Below are 18,883 nucleotides of genomic sequence, written 5' to 3'. Positions count from 1 at the left end.
CAGGTTGCAGCAGATTTGGACTCATGTGGTGGACAATTTGACATTGTCCCAGGAGAAGGCTCAACGTTTCGCTAACTGCCGGCGTTGTGTTGGTCCCCGACTTCGTGTTGGGGATTTGGTTTGGTTGTCATCTCGTCACGTTCCTATGAAGGTTTCCTCTCCTAAGATTAAGCCTCGTTTCATTGGGCCATACAAGATTTCTGAAGTTCTTAATCCTGTGTCATTTCGTTTGGACCTTCCAGCTTCTTTTGCCATCCATAATGTGTTCCATAGGTCGTTATTGCGGAGATACGTGGCGCCTGTGGTTCCATCCGTTGATCCTCCTGCCCCGGTGTTAGTTGAGGGGGAGTTGGAGTATGTGGTGAAGAAGATTTTGGATTCTCGTGTTTCGAGACGGAAACTCCAGTACCTGGTCAAGTGGAAGGGTTATGGTCAGGAAGATAATTCCTGGGTTTTTGCCTCTGATGTTCATGCTGCCGATCTGGTTCGTGCCTTTCATTTGGCTCATCCTGGTCGGCCTGGGGGCTCTGGTGAGGCTTCGGTGACCCCTCCTCAGGGGGGGGGTACTGTTGTGAATTCTGTTGTCGGGCTCCCTCCTGTGGTCATGAATGGTACTTCGGCTGGTTATGTCCATGGACTTCCTCTGGTGGGTGTTTCTGAGTTTCCTTCCACAGGTGACGAGGTTAATTCGTTAGCTGCTGCTCTATTTAACTCCACTTAGATCTTTGCTCCTGGCCACCTGTCAATGTTCCAGTATTGGTCTAGTTCACTCCTGGATCGTTCTTGTGACTTGTCTTCCCATCAGAAGCTAAGTTCCAGCTTGTATTTCTTTGGTTTGTTATTTTTCTGTCCAGCTTGCTATTTAATTTGTTTTCTTGCTTGCTGGAAGCTCTGGGACACAGAGGGAGCGCCTCCGCACCGTGAGTCGGTGCGGAGGGTCTTTTTGCGCCCTCTGCGTGGTCTTTTTGTAGGTTTTTGTGCTGACCGCAAAGTAACCTTTCCTATCCTCGGTCTGTTCAGTAAGTCGGGCCTCACTTTGCTAAATCTATTTAATCTCTGTGTTTGTATTTTCATCTTTACTAACAGTCATTATATGTGGGGGGCTGCCTTTTCCTTTGGGGAATTTCTCTGAGGCAAGGTAGGCTTTATTTTTCTATCTTCAGGGCTAGCTAGTTTCTTAGGCTGTGCCGAGTTGCATAGGGAGCGTTAGGCGCAATCCACGGCTATTTCTAGTGTGTTTGATAGGTTTAGGGATTGCGGTCAGCAGAGTTCCCACGACCCAGAGCTCGTCCTTATTATCAGTAACTATCAGGTCATTCCTGATTCAGGAATGACCTGATCCGGTCCGTGATTTTTTGTTAGCTGCCTAAAGACATAAGTCAAGTTGGCAACCCTGGTACTGCTGGGGTGGTGGTCAAATAGGTTAGTAATGGTTATTTTTAGAGATGAGAAAAAAGATTTGCAGGTCAGTGATCCATCTGCCATGTCTGTAGTTAGTGGCCACCACCAGACCAGAAGTCTATGAGCTACCTGCAACATCCCATTCTGATTGCTGGCCACAGCAATGTCCTTCCATTGTCGATTATGCTTGAAGGACATCAAGGTGGACTATTAATTAGAATCAGGTAGTCAGAGATTCACAGGATTTTGGTTTAGCGGCCACTGACTTCCATAGTTGCTGCTTAAAAAGGGTCCTGTGTATATTTTTGTTATTTTACTATTACAACACATTTCCAGCTCTTAGAAAGATTTTATTTTTAATCCTGTTTTAGACCCACTGTGATGGCACAGCAGATACATTTTACACAGATTACAGTTGATTCCTGAGAGTCCCGGCTGGGGGGCACTTTGTGATCATCTTTTTGTCTTGAGAGCCTTCTAACAAATTGGCATTAACAACTTTAGGCTATGTGTACACGATGCGGATTTGCTGCGGATCCGCAGCGGATTTTTCCGCGCAGAAACGCTGCAGATCCGCACTGTGATTTACAGTACAATGTAAATCAATGTAAAAAAAAAAAAGCTGTGCAGATGGTGTGGAAAAATGAGTGCGGAATTGCTGCGGATTTAAAAGAAGTGCATGTAACTTCTTTTGTGCGGATCTGCAGCGTTTCTGCACCCCTCCATGATAGAAATCCGCAGTTGCAAAAAACGCAGAAAATCCGCATCAGTTCCGCAGCAAATCCACACAAAATCCGCATAAAACCGCGGCAAATCCGCAGCTGCGGATTCTGCCAGGAGATGCGGATTTTGTGCAGAAAATTCTGCACCCCACCACTTTTCCTACGTGTGCACATAGCCTGTATCTTCATTCATAGATGACTGATCTGCCCTAATTAAGGAAGAACTAAAATGCAGCCAAAAAAGGGACCAATGAGAAAAGTAAATACCGTATATACTCGAGTATAAGCCGAGATTTTCAGCCCCAAATTTTGGGCTGAAAGTGCCCCTCTCGGCTTATACTCGAGTCACGGTATCGGTGGGGTCGGCGGGTGAGGGGGAGAGGGCGCTGAGGCATACTTACCTAGTCCCAACGATCCTGACGCTCCCCCTGCCGTCCCACGGTCTTCGGTGCTGCAGCTCTTCCCCTGTTCAGCGGTCACGTGGGACCGCTCATTAGAGAAATGAATAGGCGGCACCACCTCCCACAGGGGTGGAGCCGCCTATTCATTTCTCTAATCAGCGGTGCCGGTGACCGCTGATAGAGGAAGAGGCTCCGGCACCGAAGACCGCGTGACAGGCAGGGGCAGCGTCAGGACCGCCAGGACTAGGTAAGTATTTTATATTCACCTGTCCGCGTTCCAGCCGCCGGGCGCCGCTACATCTTCCCGGCGTCTCTGCGCTCTGACTGTTCAGGTCAGAGGGCGCGATGACGCATATAGTGTGCGCGGCGCCCTCTGCCTGATCAGTCAGTGCGCAGAGACACGGAACGAGACGCCGGGAGCTGCAAGCAAGAGAGGTGAGTATGGCATTTTTTTTTTTATTGCAGCAGCAGCAGCAATGGCAGAACTTTCTATGGCACAGCTATGGGGCAGTACTGAACGGCACACAGCACTATATGGCAGCTATGGGGCAGTACTGAACGGCACACAGCACTATATGGCAGCTATGGGGCAGTACTGAACGGCACACAACACTATATGGCAGCTATGGGGCAGTACTGAATGGCACACAGCACTATATGGCAGCTATGGGGCAATACTGAACAGCACACAGCACTATATGGCAGCTATGGGGCAGTAATGAACGGCACACAGCACTATATGGCAGCTATGGGTCAGTACTGAATGGCACACAGCACTATATGGCAGCTATGGGGCAATACTGAACGGCACACAGCACTATATGGCAGCTATGGGGCAGTACTGAACGGCACACAGCACTATATGGCAGCTATGGGGCAGTACTGAACGGCGCAGAGCACTATATGGCAGCTATGGGGCAATACTGAACGGCGCAGAGCACTATATGGCAGCTATGGGGCAATACTGAACAGCGCAGAGCACTATATGGCACAGCTATGGGGCAATAATGAACGGCGCAGAGCACTATATGGCATAGCTATAGGGCAATAATGAACGGTGCAGAGCACTATATGGCACATCTATGGGGCAATAATGAACGGTGCAGAGCACTATATGGCACAGCTTTATATGGCACATCTATGGGGCAATGATGAATGGTGCAGAGCACTATATGGCACAGCTTTATATGGCACATCTATGGGGCAATAATGAACGGTGCAGAGCACTATATGGCAGAGCTTTCTATGGCACATCTATGGGGCAATAATGAACAGTATGGAGCATTATATATAGCACAGCTTTATATGGAGCATCTATGGGGCAATAATGAACAATATGGAGCATTATATGTGGCACAGCTTTATACAGAGCATCTATGGGGCAATAATGAACGGTATGGAGCATTATATGTGGCACAACTTTATATGGAGCATCTTATGGGGCAATAATGAACGGTATGGAGAATCTATTTTTATTTTTGAAATTCACCGGTAGCTGCTGCATTTCCTACCCTAGGCTTATACTCGAGTCAATAAGTTTTCCCAGTTTTTTGTGGCAAAATTAGGGGGGTCGGCTTATACTCGGGTCAGCTTATACTCGAGTATATACGGTAGCTTCTAGACGTTACCCGTAGTATAGTTTTAACTGAAAAACTGTTTATAAATAGTGAAGCATTAAACTTTTTTGCATCAATACAAACTGTTACAATAACATGAATGCAAATGTGAACGAAACGCTTAAAACGTTAAATGAAATCCAGCAGATGGCATGATAAGAATTAAGTAGATAGGATTTCTCGTGGTTGTTTGCAGCAGTTAATCTAGTCAGGTGTCATATACCTGTTTCCTTGAATTTTTTTTATTATTGACCAATGTTTAACTAATTTACCTGTAAAAAAAAAAAACTGGAAAAGGAAAAAGGGAAACCTATGAGAAGACCCATGCAATTTATATAAAGCTAGTTCTTTTTGATGTCTGTAATTAGGGAAATTTGTTGCAATCTACATGTAGTTTCCATAGAAACTGGTATTGACAGCGCGTCATCTACATCAACATGCATGTGGAATGTCATCAACATCCATGCTCTAAGTGTGAACTGGAAGCAAAATGTTTGCCTTTAGGAATCAGCAAAGACTACTACTATTAAAGAATGATGTAGAGGTTCTTATCTATCACTTGTGTGTACCTGATTAGTTTGTGTGCCATTTCGTGGTTGTCTGGCATGTTGGTTGTTTCTTCCTCTCTAACATGGTTCCCGTAATGCAGACTAATTTTCCACAATGCGTCTGGCCTTGCAGGCAGGAAAGTCCCGAAATAAGGGCATTAGTGATAGATCAGTGATGTAGTACTACAACCCTCTGCAGACCAAGGCTGGGTTCACACACAGCACTTTTCATTGTAGCTTACAGCAGGTCCTGTTATGGCATATGATGAGGTGGATTTTCGAAGCTGAAGGCATTGCATTAGGGATATATAGCTAAGGTGGAGAAGCTTAAAGGCATAGGGAATAGCAGAGCTGGATATGCAGGGTGGCACCTGGAATGATGGAGCTGGATGTGATGGTTGACACATGAAAGAGTATGGAGCAGTAGAGCTGGATATGCTAAACAACATGTGGAGCAGCATGGAATAGCAGAGCTAAATATTCTGAGCATCACATGGAGCAGCAAGGAACAGGGATCTGAATATGCTGAACAACAGGTAGAGCAGCATGGAACAGGGGAGCTGGATGTGCTGAACAGCATGTGCAGAAACATGGAACAGCAGAGCTAAATAAGCTGAATAGCACATGGAACAGCATGGAACAGCATGTGCAGCAACATGGAGCTGGATATGCTAAACAGCACATAGAGCAGCAAAGAACAGGTGAGCTGGATATGCTGAGCAGCACATAGAGCATCAATGAATAGGGGAACTGTATATCCTAAACAGCACATAGAGCAGCAAGAAACGGAAGCTAGATATGCTGAAGAGCACATAGATCAGCAAGGAACAGGGGAGCTGGATATGCTGAACAGCACATAAAGTAGCAAGGAACGGGAGAGCTGGATATGCTGAACAGCACATAGAGCAGCAAGGAACAGGAGAGCTGGATATGCTGAACAGCACATAAAGCAGCAAGGAACAGGAGAGCTGGATATGCTGAACAGCACATAGAGCGGCAAAGAACAGGAGAGCTGGAAATGCTGAACAGCACATAGAGCGGCAAATAACAGGATTGCTGGATATGCTGAACAGAACATAGAGTGGCAAGGAACAGGGGAGCTGGATATGCTGAACAGAACATAGAGCAGCAAGGAACAGGAGAGCTGGATTTGCTGAACAGCACATAGAGAGTCAAGGAACAGGAGAGCTGGATATGGTGAATAGCACATAGAGCGGCAAATAACAGGAGAGCTGGATATGCTGAACAGAACATAGAGCAGCAAGGAACAGGAGAGCTGGATATGCTGAACAGCACATAGAGCGTCAAGGAACAAGAGAGCTGGATATGCTGAACAACAGGTAGAGCAGCATGGAACAGGGGAGCTGGATGTGCTGAGCAGCATGTGCAGAAACATGGAACACCAGAGCTAAATAAGCTGAATAGCACATGGAACAGCATGGAACAGCATGTGCAGCAACATGGAGCAGGGAAGCTGGATATGTTAAACAGCACATAGAGCAGCAAAGAACAGGTGAGCTGGATATGCTGAGCAGCACATAGAGCATCAATGAATAGGGGAACTGTATATCCTAAACAGCACATAGAGCAGCAAGAAACGGAAGCTAGATATGCTGAAGAGCACATAGATCAGCAAGGAACAGGGGAGCTGGATATGCTGAACAGCACATAAAGTAGCAAGGAACGGGAGAGCTGGATATGCTGAACAGCACATAGAGCAGCAAGGAACAGGAGAGCTGGATATGCTGAACAGCACATAAAGCAGCAAGGAACAGGAGAGCTGGATATGCTGAACAGCACATAGAGCGGCAAAGAACAGGAGAGCTGGAAATGCTGAACAGCACATAGAGCGGCAAATAACAGGATTGCTGGATATGCTGAACAGAACATAGAGTGGCAAGGAACAGGGGAGCTGGATATGCTGAACAGAACATAGAGCAGCAAGGAACAGGAGAGCTGGATTTGCTGAACAGCACATAGAGAGTCAAGGAACAGGAGAGCTGGATATGGTGAATAGCACATAGAGCGGCAAATAACAGGAGAGCTGGATATGCTGAACAGAACATAGAGCAGCAAGGAACAGGAGAGCTGGATATGCTGAACAGCACATAGAGCGTCAAGGAACAAGAGAGCTGGATATGCTGAACAACAGGTAGAGCAGCATGGAACAGGGGAGCTGGATGTGCTGAGCAGCATGTGCAGAAACATGGAACACCAGAGCTAAATAAGCTGAATAGCACATGGAACAGCATGGAACAGCATGTGCAGCAACATGGAGCAGGGAAGCTGGATATGCTAAACAGCACATAGAGCAGCAAAGAACAGGTGAGCTGGATATGCTGAGCAGCACATAGAGCATCAATGAATAGGTGAACTGTATATCCTAAACAGCACATAGAGCAGCAAGAAACGGAAGCTAGATATGCTGAAGAGCACATAGATCAGCAAGGAACAGGGGAGCTGGATATGCTGAACAGCACATAAAGTAGCAAGAAACGGGAGAGCTGGATATGCTGAACAGCACATAGAGCAGCAAGGAACAGGAGAGCTGGATATGCTGAACAGCACATAAAGCAGCAAGGAACAGGAGAGCTGGATATGCTGAACAGCACATAGAGCGGCAAAGAACAGGAGAGCTGGAAATGCTGAACAGCACATAGAGCGGCAAATAACAGGATTGCTGGATATGCTGAACAGAACATAGAGTGGCAAGGAACAGGGGAGCTGGATATGCTGAACAGAACATAGAGCAGCAAGGAACAGGAGAGCTGGATTTGCTGAACAGCACATAGAGAGTCAAGGAACAGGAGAGCTGGATATGGTGAATAGCACATAGAGCGGCAAATAACAGGAGAGCTGGATATGCTGAACAGAACATAGAGCAGCAAGGAACAGGAGAGCTGGATATGCTGAACAGCACATAGAGCGTCAAGGAACAAGAGAGCTGGATATGCTGAACAGCACATAGAGCGTCAAGGAACAAAAGAGCTGGATATGGTGAATAGCACATAGAGCGGCAAATAACAGGAGTGCTAGATATCCTGAACAGAACATAGAGTGGCAAGGAGCAGGAGAGCTGGATATGCTGAACAGAACATAGAGCATCAAGGAACAGGAGAGCTGGATATGCTGAACAGCACATAGAGCGTCAAGGAACAGTAGAGCTCGATATGCTGAACAGCACATAGAGCGTCAAGGAACAGGGATGCTGGATATGCTCAAATGAGTACAGAGTCAAGTTTCAGTCATACAGAGTTGTGTTTGTCAAAAGACACACTTCATTAGAACTGAAGCAAAGTCCAATAATAAGCAGAGCTGGATTTCTCTTTTGGCACAAACTGAGTTGTCAACTTGTTGTCAGCATTTCGCCACCTGAACTGCCCTAAAAATGGCCAAAGTGACTGATATCAGAGGTGCACACTGGATTACCATGGTAACCTGATACACAAAGGAACAGAGGGAGCTGGGAAAGGAGATGCAGAGCCTGGTGCTGGAACCAGGACAGATAACACTTCCACACAGCAGGTACTAACGTCTCCCTACACAGAAGAGCATGTGCTAGACTGGTGAACATACCACTACTGTATATTGAATAAATAGTTCAAAGTGTATAGACATTGACATAACAAATTTCACTTTTTGAAATTAGCTGGTGAGTTTGTATTACATTTGCAAAAAACATTCCTGAGTTCTGATTGGGGGTGGTCCAAACACTAAAACTCCCAAAATCGGGGCCAGCTCCAGGTTTTTGAGGGCCCCAGGCGAAAGAGTCTCAGTGCCCCCCCTTCCTTTAACACATACCACGATTCATGATGCACAGATATAGCAGAGAAATATAGGTATAGTACAATGCCAGATTTCATTTCTTACATGAGTGATAGCTATTGTAAATTCTACAATACCATACAGCAGAGGGGCTTTATATAAGTCAACCCCTTATATGCCAATTTTTTGTGACCTACTCCCTCTTCCTCAGTTACCAGTAGGCATTTTATTGTTAGCTAAACTTGCTGCAAAGAAAAAACTGCATACATTGAATATGACAATTTTTAATGGAAAACTTTTTAAAGTAAACATTAGAAAGTATTAACGTAGAACATTTATAAAAGTGCAAAATGGGTAGCATATAGCACAGCCACGTAGTATATAGCACAGCCACATAGTATATAGCACAGCCATGTAGTATATAGCACAGCCACGTAGTATATAGCACAGCCTTGTAGCATATAACACAGCCCATGTAGTATATAACAGCCCACGTAGTATATAACACAGTTACGTAGTATATAGCACAGCCCACGTAGCATATAACACAGCCCACATATTTTATAGCAGTGTGGGCACCATATCCCTGTTAAAAAAAGAATTAAATTAAAAAATAGCTATATACTCACCTTCTGGCGGCCGCCGGATCTAGCCCTGGCCTTAGCGATGCGCCCGGCAGCTCCCTTTCCCAGTGATGCCTTGCGAGACAATGACCTGTGATGACGTAGTGGTCTCGCATGATCCTACATTATCTGGGGTCATTTCGCAAGGCATTACTGGGAACGGGAGCTGCCGGGAGCATCGCGAAGATCGGGAAGGCTGCGGGGGCGCCGGAAAGTGAGAATAGCACGATTTTTTATTGTTTTTATTATTTTTAACATTATATCTTTTTACTATTGATGCTGCATAGGCAGCATCAATAGTAAAAAGTTGGTCACACTTGCCCGGGTGCTGACCCCGGCCCTGTCCAAAATGATTACAGTCGAGGGACAGTGGCATACAAAGACCTTGGCTCCATAACAACTTTATTCCGTAACAGGTCATTATAATTTTCTAGCTGATACTAGTTGATAAAACATAGAGTTATAACAAGACATTGTTTCATCTGTAAATGTTTTATTGTAGACATCAACATGAACAACCTTATGTATAAGAAAATCCTATTGTGTGTATTAAATTGTGATGAGTTTGTGCTCTACATTTACTATAAGAAAATATTACCAATATGTAATATGGGAAAACATAATTTATGACCAGTCAGCATTTCTAATATACACTTCTGAACATTAAAATTCCAACACCAAGAAGAAAAGTTGTAGAGTTATGAAAATCACAAGACTGAAACACATGTTAATGATATGCAAATGATGACAAATAGTAACAAAAGGAGTTGGTTTTCAACACCCCGCCAGGCCTCATATTGCTCCTCATCCTACTGGGAGCAGTCTGCATGGCCTAAATGTTCTACCATGGCCTGGAGCGTCTCCGGACTTGTCTCCCATCGAACACAGCTTGGACATTGGTCAGCAATTGCAATAGGAGCTGTCAGCAGCGGATCTTGATGATTTCTGTGTCCAAGTGTATTCAGCATGACAGAACATTCCTCAGACAACCATCAATAGCTGCAATTATAGCATGCCAAGGCATGTAAGAGCATGTATTTCTGCGCAAGATGCTCACACTCAATACTGAATAAATCGAGATATTTTGAAAATGTTTCTATGTTTTAATAATTTGAATATTATGTCTATCGATTCTATTATTTTCTTAATTCCACGACTTTTTCTTCTAGGTGTTGCAATTTTAATGTTGTAGTTAAACACTGATATATATTAAAACTGAGGGGATTCAGGTATTAGCCTATGGCAGAACTGTTTTCTAAGCCGCAAGGCATGAGTGAAAATCAATGCCTTCAATTACTAAAAACCATGTTCTGAGATGAGCTCTAGTATTGTTAATCTACGCTTTAGAACAATGAGATTTAGTGAGTGCATGGCGGATAAATAAAAGGATTTAAAAAAACGGTTTGACCCAAGCAATTTGAAAAAAAACCATTGTCTATCTTTTATAAGAATCAATCCAGGATTAACATACTTTAGAATATTTTATTTAATCTATACTGGTAACTAAGCTCTGGTTCATGTCAATTTGCATTATCCTTCATTATAGTGCCCTGAAAAGAACCAGTAATGCTTATGTTTTATAGATTGTGTGCATCACATTATTTTCCACCTTGCAGACCGTTGTTCATTGTGACAAATTCTTAATAGTAAGCTACTAATAAGGTTTTTACCTTGGATAATAAAATAGCAGCTTAGAACTTTACCGCAGTGCCACACATCATCTAGGAACAAAATAATTAAAACTTGATAAAAATGCATTTTATTAGTCTCCAGTTACCTCTGGCTTTTTCCCGCTCCATAGTCAAATGTGTCATGATGAATTTTTTTTTTTTTTAATCACAGCAATGATGTATTATGAATGGGCAATATAAAAATTACAATTCTTATTAGTAAGCATTTAGAATTTTAATGTGATTGCAAATTCCTTAAAAGAACACTGCATTGTGCGTAATGCAGAAGTTGATGCTCCTCTTGCTTTCTGCACTATGCCCCGACTGCTATTTTGCGCAGGACCATCTCTGTGTACAGTTGTGCTCAAAAGATTACTTCCCCCTTGCAGAATGTTTGCTTTCTTGGCCCTTCTTTAGAGAATATGAATGATGACACCAAAACTTTATCTCCACTCATGGTTAGTGGTTGGGTGAAGCCATTTATTGTCAAACTACTGTGTTTTCTCTTTTTAAATCATAATGACAACCCAAAACATCCAAATGACCCTGATCGAAAGTTCACAAACCCCATTTCTTAATATCGTGTATTGCTCCCTCTAAAATCAGTGACAGCTTGAAGTCTTGTTGTAGTTGTGGATGAGGTTTTTTATTTTCTCAGATGGTGAAGCTGCCCACTCTTCTTGGCAAAAAGCCTCCAGTTCCTGTAAATTCCTGGGCTGAACTGCAGGTTTGAGATCTCCCCAGAGTGGCTCAATGATATTGAGGTCAGGAGACAGAGATGGTCACTCGAGAAACTTCACTTTGTTCTGCTGTAGCCAATGACAGGTCGACTTGGCTTTTTGTTTTGGATTGTTGTCATGTTGGAACATCCAAGTACGTCCCATGCACAGCTTCTGGGCTGATAATTGCAAATTTACCTACAGTATTTGCTGATAACGTGCTGCATTTATCTTTCCTTCAACTTTGACCAAGATTCCTGTTCCTTTGTAGCTCACATATCCCCAAAACATCAGCGATCCACCTCCATGCTTTACAGTAGGAATGGTGTTCCTTTCATCATAGTTGACCTCTCTCATCACTCCAAATTACCTTGTTCCAGAAGTATTGAGGCTTGTCTCTGTGCTGTTTTGTATATTGTAGGTGAGATACCTTGTGGCATTTGCGCAGTAATGGCTTTCTTTTGGCGACTCGACCATGTAGACCATTTTTCTTCAAGTGCCTCCATATTGTGCATCTTGTAAAAGCCACACCGCGAGTTTTCAGAGAGTCCAGTGTTTCACCTGATGTTATTTGTAGTTTTTTCTTTGCATCCTGAACAATTTTTCTGGCAGTTGTGGACGATATTTTTGTTTTTCTACCTGATCATGGTTTTGTTTTTACAGAGCTCCTGATTTTCCATTTGTTAATCACAGTTTGAACGCTGCTGACTGGCATTATCAATTCGATGGATATAATTTTGTATCCCTTTCCAGTTTGATACAGTTCAACTACCTTTTCCCATAGATTCGTTGACAATTCTTTGGCTTTCCCCATGACTCACAATCCAGAAACGTCAGTGGCTGGATGAAAGATGCAAGAGTCTGTCTGGATCCCAGAAACTCACTCCGCTTTTATGCACACACACTGATTACAAGCAAACAGGTCACAGGTGAAGATGTTACCTTTAGGAGCCAGTCAAACCCATTTGTGTCAACTTCGGTGCATGTTATCAAGCCAAAATCACCAGGGTATGTAAACTTTTGATCAGGGTCATTTGGATGTTTTAGGTTGTCATTATGACTTAAAAATAGAAAACACAGTAGTTTGACAATAGATGGCTTCACCCAACCACTAACCATGAGTGGAGCAAAAGAAGTGGTGTTATAATTCATATTCTCTGAAAAAAAGGCCAAGAAAACAAAAATGTTGCCTGGGTATGTAATATTTTGAGCACAACTGTATTGAACATTGATCATGTGCATCGCTCAGGGGTGTGGGCAGGTTATACACAGCTCAGCATTCTTGAGCACTGCTACATCTACAGCAGAGAAAACAAGGTTTCTATCAAAACTGCACAAAGCAGCCAGGTAAGTGATACATCCCTGGAATTAGGCTCTGTTCCTCTGCATCATGCTGCTTTTAGATAACATAGCAAAAACCTGCTGACATATTTCCTTTAACTCTTTCCCAACTGTGTGATTTACCATTTGTACACTTTTCTTTTTTTGCCCTTCCCAGAGCTCTTGTTTTTTTTATTTTTCCATCCACATACCAATATGAGGATTTGATTTGTTGGACAAGTTGTCGTGTTGAATTACCCCATGCATTTTACTGTTAAAGGGAATCTGTCAGCATGTTTTTGTTATCTCATCTGAGAGCAGCCTGATGTAAGCAAAGAGAAGCTGAATCCAATGATGTATTACTATTACTGGTTGCAGACATTCTCACACAATCATAGTTTTTAGATTTAGCATGAAGCAGTGCTGAGAAAGCTAACCCCGCCCACTTCAGACTCTGTATATACAAAGTCCATAGACAGTGAGCTGCTTATCACAGGAGGGGACGTGTGGGACCAAGAGGCTCCCCTGACCAGCTTGTCACACCAATGATAAGCTCCTGGTGCCAAAACAATCATTGTAAGCAAACTAAACCTCGAAGCTAGAGACATCACTGAAATCTGTGTTTTAACTCCTACAGCATGCTGTCTTCAGATTACATAGCAAAAACCTGCTGACAGATTCTCTTTAAAAAAAAATCCAAGTGTGGTGAAATTCCAAAAAAAATCCCACAATTACTCAACTTTTTGGGGGGCTTTGTTTTTATCTCGTTCATTGTGATGTATAAATGACATGTCAACGTGATTCTTCGGGTCAGCATGGCCTATTGTATAGTTGTTTTTTTATTTAAATGGTGAATAAAATTTGGAAATTTGTAAAAGAGAAATAAAAATGTCACCAAGGTGTCTGCCTCATGGACTAGCCATCAGACACTTGGTCCTCAGTCGGCTTGTCAAAGTATGTTTCTCTGAACCGCGGCAGCCAGCGTCTAATTCATGATGTCGTGGTTCGGGCGGTATGAAACTCCTATCAGGTCTCCTTTAAAACAATTCAAGAAAAGTTTAACGTCTGAGTTTTTTTCTGGTCAAATTACTGTTTAAATACTTTGTTAAAATCTTGTTTGTGAACTTTTATTTCACTTTCTTGTTTTCAGAATATTTCTCAGCTTCCATGTGGAAGAGCTCTTTATGCTTACGAAGGAAAGGAGCCTGGGGATCTGAAATTTAACAAGGGAGACATAATCATTCTACGACGGAAAGTGGACGAGAACTGGTACCATGGAGAACTGAATGGAAATCGTGGCTTCTTCCCAGCGAGCTACATCCAATGCATCAAACCTCTCGGCCAGCCTACTCCGCAAGGGAAAGCACTTTATGACTTTGCAATCAAGGATAAAGATCAGGATAAGGACTGTCTCACATTCACCAAGGTAAACAGACAATAATCCGCTCTACGTGAATATTCTATTGATCTCACTGCAGTAATAATTGCATTTAACCACATTTCACCTCTTCTGTTTTTATGGATTGCACCAATTAGTAAGAAAACGATCTAAAAAACTGACAAATAGGCCTTCTGTTCTATTCTCAGCGTGATACCAAGTAAGACGAGGAGTGAAAAATATGCACACCATCACGGAATATTTTGGACTGATTTCTGAGGATTAATATAATGGGGACATTTACTAAATTAAAGGAACCAGAATTCAATTGTCCTTATTTTTTTTTTACATTTTGCTCAGTTAGTGGCATAGCCAGGGTGGAAAATGGATGGTGTGTAACATACTGTAAATGGGCAAAATAGGCTATCCAAAAAGTGGTGTAATTGTAAGGTCGGTTTACACAACCCAACTTACGGCAATGAACGACCTCTCTAATTAGTAAATATGTACTGACCGGTGATTGTTTAATAGCCTGTTTACAAAGGAAGACCCCAGTTCAGATGTTCAATGAACAATCTCTAGTAGCTCGTTCACTGTGCATAGACTGACATTGTTCTTGAAATCACAAATCTTGTTTACACAGGACAATATTGATGTTTTGCGCAGAAATCATCGCAAAGCAACTTTTCACCCAAGGATTGCTCGTTTATGATAATCTTGCAACGTAAAATGACCTTTAGACTAGACAGACTAAAAATGCAATGGACAGTATTTACCAAACTGCATGAACCATTTTCAGGAGGAATTTTCACCTAAGAGGAATATTTAGTGTAATTTTTTTACTTGCTCTATCCATTTTTAGACAAATTTATGAAAGCATTGCAAAATGTATTGCAAATTTTGCACAATTCATTTTGTCGCCCATTTTAAAACATGTGACCGGAGACGAAAATAAATGCCACAGTTGTCAAAAATGCATCTGCTGTGATTTAACATGAAAGGATATTAGCAAGAAATAGCGTAGAAATGAGCAAACATTGAGGAGTTATTAAAATTTTTTAGGTCAACATTTAGAAAAAAAAGTTTAAAAGAGTAAACATTGCCTTATTTTTTAATTTTTATTTTATTTTAACCTTTTGCCTGCCCTTTGTAGTCCACAAAAATGGCGACAAGCCGGCTACCATTTTGATGAAGCAAAGCAAATTACGGAAAATCTGCATTCTACAGAATAGGTATTTTTGTATAATTTGAGTAGAATTTAAATCCTTTTGAATCAATGTACAATCTATGCTTATATGCATGTGCATTAGGGAATCTGTTAATGATTTAGAAAGGCTTATCCTATTGCAAAGTAATGTCAGGCCAAATGCAAATTTTGAAAATATAAGTTCCACCCATTTAAGTGACTTTCAGTGTATTTTAGCCTTTATAGTAGTCTCAAAATATTTTCTCCTATGAAAAATAAATAAATACGTAAAAATAAACATATGTGGTATCAATACGTCCAGAAAAGTCCGGTCAAAATCTAAAATTGTGAGTTTTCAACCTTTGCAACACTGACAAAAAATGCAATAAGTGACTGTTAAAACATTGTACCTCCACCAAAATAGTAGTAATCCCTTCACAGCGTATAACGTATATTTGCGAAAATATTCACATCTTGGCATTTTTTTAGGGTTTGCATCAGTTCATGTAAAGAACATGCCTATAACTGTGAACATTTGTTTTTATTTTTTATTGTGAAGCAAACAAACAAATAAATAGGACAAAGTAACTGAAAACTTCAGTGTGCATAAGTGTTCACCCTCCCAAAATCAGTACTTTGTAGAGGCTCCTTTGTCGGCAATTACAGCTTCAAGTCACTTTCAATAAGTTTCTATGAGTTTTCCCCATCTTGCTACTGGGATTTTTTTCCATTCCTCAAGGCAATACTGCTCCTTCAAGTTAGATGATTGCCCCTGTTGAATCTTCAAGTCTGACCACAAATTCTCAGTTGGATTAAGGTCTGGACATTGACTAGGCCACTCCAAAACATTTACACATTTCCCCTTAAACCACTCGAGTGTTGATTTAGGCTATGTGCACACGTCCGGAATTGCCACGGAAATTTCCGCGGCAATTCCGGAACTCCCTGCCACGGGAAATACGCATGCGGAATTGGCATGCATTTTCCCACTAAACACTAGCTTTTTGCAAGCGTAATTAGCTGATTGACAGGTTGGTCACACTTGCCAAACATAGTGCTTGACAAGTGTGACCATGACCAACTTTTTACTATTGATGCTGTCTATGCAGCATCAACAGTAAAAAGATAGAACGTTAAAAATACTTTAAAAAAAAAAAGGTTATTCTCACCTTCCAACGGCCCCCGACATCCTCAACGGTGCACGCGGCGGCTTCCGTTCCCATGGATGCTGTGTGCGAAGGACCTTTGTGACGTCACATCCCTGGGAACGGAAGCCGCTGCGTGCACTGCTGAGAGCCAGGAGGACTCCGGGGGCCATCGGAAGGTGAGTATATCACTATTTTTTATTTTAATTCTTATTTTTTTAACGTGGATATGGTGCCCAGTCCGTGGAGGAGAGTCTCTTGTCCTCCAGACCCAGGTACAAACCGCACATGATCCACTTACATTGGGCTATGCCCACCATGTGTGAAGTAAGCGGATCAATGCGTTCCTATGTGTGCAGAATCCCCGTGATTACGCAAAATTAATGAACATGCTGCGTTTTTTTCCGGAATGCGTTTCCGCTCCGGAAAAAAACGCAGCATGTGCACAAAAATTGCGGATTGCATTCTAATAATAGGATGCTTAATGTATGCTTTTTTTCGAGGTTTTATCGCGAAAAATTGCCAAAAAAACGTGAAAAATCTAGAATGTGTGCACACAGCCTAAGCAGTATGCTTTGGGTCATTGTCTTGTTGGAAGGTGGACCTCCGTGCCAGTCTCATATCACGGACAGACTAAGGCTATGTGCACACGTCAGGATTATTTGCAGAAATTTCTGGAACCTTCGATGATGTCACGGTCAGGTGACCGGTCACGTGACCGCGACGTCATCGAAGGTCCTTCACTCTCTGCATTCTTAGGAACGGAGGCAGACGTTTGCAGTGCGGAGAGCCGGGGTCCTTCGGAGGGGTGAGTATATCCATATTTTTTGTTTTTATTCTTTATTTTTTACATGAATATGGATCCCAGGGCCTGAAGGAGAGTCTCCTCTCCTCCAGACCCTGGGAACCACACGCCGTATAAGATGACTGGGCATATAAGATGACCCCCGTCTTATACGGTGGGCATATTCCAAATTCCATATTTTATATGGAAAAGTTGGGGGTCGTCTTCTACGCCCAGTCGTCTTATACACCAGAAAATACGGTAATTATCTTTTAAAAATTCAAAATAAATTCCTCAAAATCCAGATATTCATCTGTAACTGTAACTCCAAAAGTGTGCGTGTCTGAAACCATTTATATTTGTTGCACATTTGTTTTTTTAGTCACATTTTTATCCATACACACCACATCAATACAACTCCCTTTTGCATGTGCTGGCTTTTTGGATGAGCAGCTAGCTAGTATTTCTCATTATGTCATTTTTGGGAAGGGATTTGAATGATGTTAAATAGAAAAAAATAGACAATAAACTGTGCAGGTCTGTTTTGCACAGCAGTTTTACTAGTCCTGCTGCCACATTTTGTACCTGTACCTTTCAACCTAGCTATTCTTGTTGCTTCCTTTTTTTTTATAGAAACTGAAAATTAAAAGATTAATGAAAAGCTAATTGTAGTGTTGTACAAAACATATGGTAAAAGGAAAAGCAGCAATGGCAATGGACAAGGAACTGTATTAAAAAAAAAATATCCTCGCTAAGTATTTGGGAGCCCCTAGCAGCAACAGAAACACCAACACCACTGGCACCAGCTGTATGGACAGTAGTACTAAAAAAGGCAAGTCACAATTTGCCTCTTTGCCTGCACCAAGCTCATTAATAGGAAGGAAGCATAAGTCATTATGGAATACATGACACATCATTCATTTCACAGCAAAATGATGTTACCTCTGACATTGACACCTTCAGCCAGTCAGTGTTCTGCAGAGAATGGACTGCCTATTCCCAAAAATTTTGAACAGTTTTTTAAATTAAAAAAAATATGAAAAGTCAGTGCATTAACATAGTAACATAGTAACATACCGTATATATTCGAGTATAAGCCGACCCGAGTATAAGCCGACCCCCCTAATTTTGCCACAAAAAACTGGGAAAACTTATTGACTCGAGTATAAGCCTAGGGTGGAAAATGCAGCAGCTACTGGTAAATTTCAAAAATAAAAATAGATGCTCCATACCGTTCATTATTGCCCCATAGATGCTCCATATAAAGCTGTGCCACATATAATGCTCTGCACCGTTCATTATGGCCCCATAGATGCTCCATATAAAGCTGTGCCATATATAATGCTCTGCACCGTTCATTATGGCCTCATAGATGCTCCATATAAAGCTGCGCCATATAGAATGCTCTGCACCGTTCATTGTGGCCCCATAGATGTCCATAGAAAGCTGTGCAATATATAATGCTCTGCACCGTTCATTATGGCCCCATAGAGTCTCATTATAAAGCTGTGCCCCATATATATTGCTCTGCACCATTGATTATGGCCCCATAGATGTGCCATATAAAGCTGTGCCATATATAATGCTCTGCACCGTTCATTATGG

General features: G+C 42.2%; 1 protein-coding gene across 2 annotated transcripts in view; it reads left to right on the top strand.

The window, feature by feature from the left end:
• SH3RF3 (SH3 domain containing ring finger 3) overlaps window positions 1-18,883 on the top strand; it is a 778,505-nt gene that overhangs the window by 362,681 nt on the left and 396,941 nt on the right. For both annotated transcript variants that reach the window (XM_069757545.1, XM_069757544.1), the window contains exon 2: window positions 13,936-14,211. In XM_069757545.1, coding sequence (XP_069613646.1) covers window positions 13,936-14,211 — 276 coding nt within the window. The remainder of the gene's footprint in view (window positions 1-13,935; window positions 14,212-18,883) is intronic.

The sequence above is a fragment of the Ranitomeya imitator genome, chromosome 3 (assembly GCF_032444005.1).
Source record: "Ranitomeya imitator isolate aRanImi1 chromosome 3, aRanImi1.pri, whole genome shotgun sequence".
Taxonomy (NCBI): domain Eukaryota; kingdom Metazoa; phylum Chordata; class Amphibia; order Anura; family Dendrobatidae; genus Ranitomeya; species Ranitomeya imitator.
The sequence above is the reverse complement of the archived record's forward strand: the minus strand, read 5'-3'. Positions and strand labels throughout refer to the sequence as shown.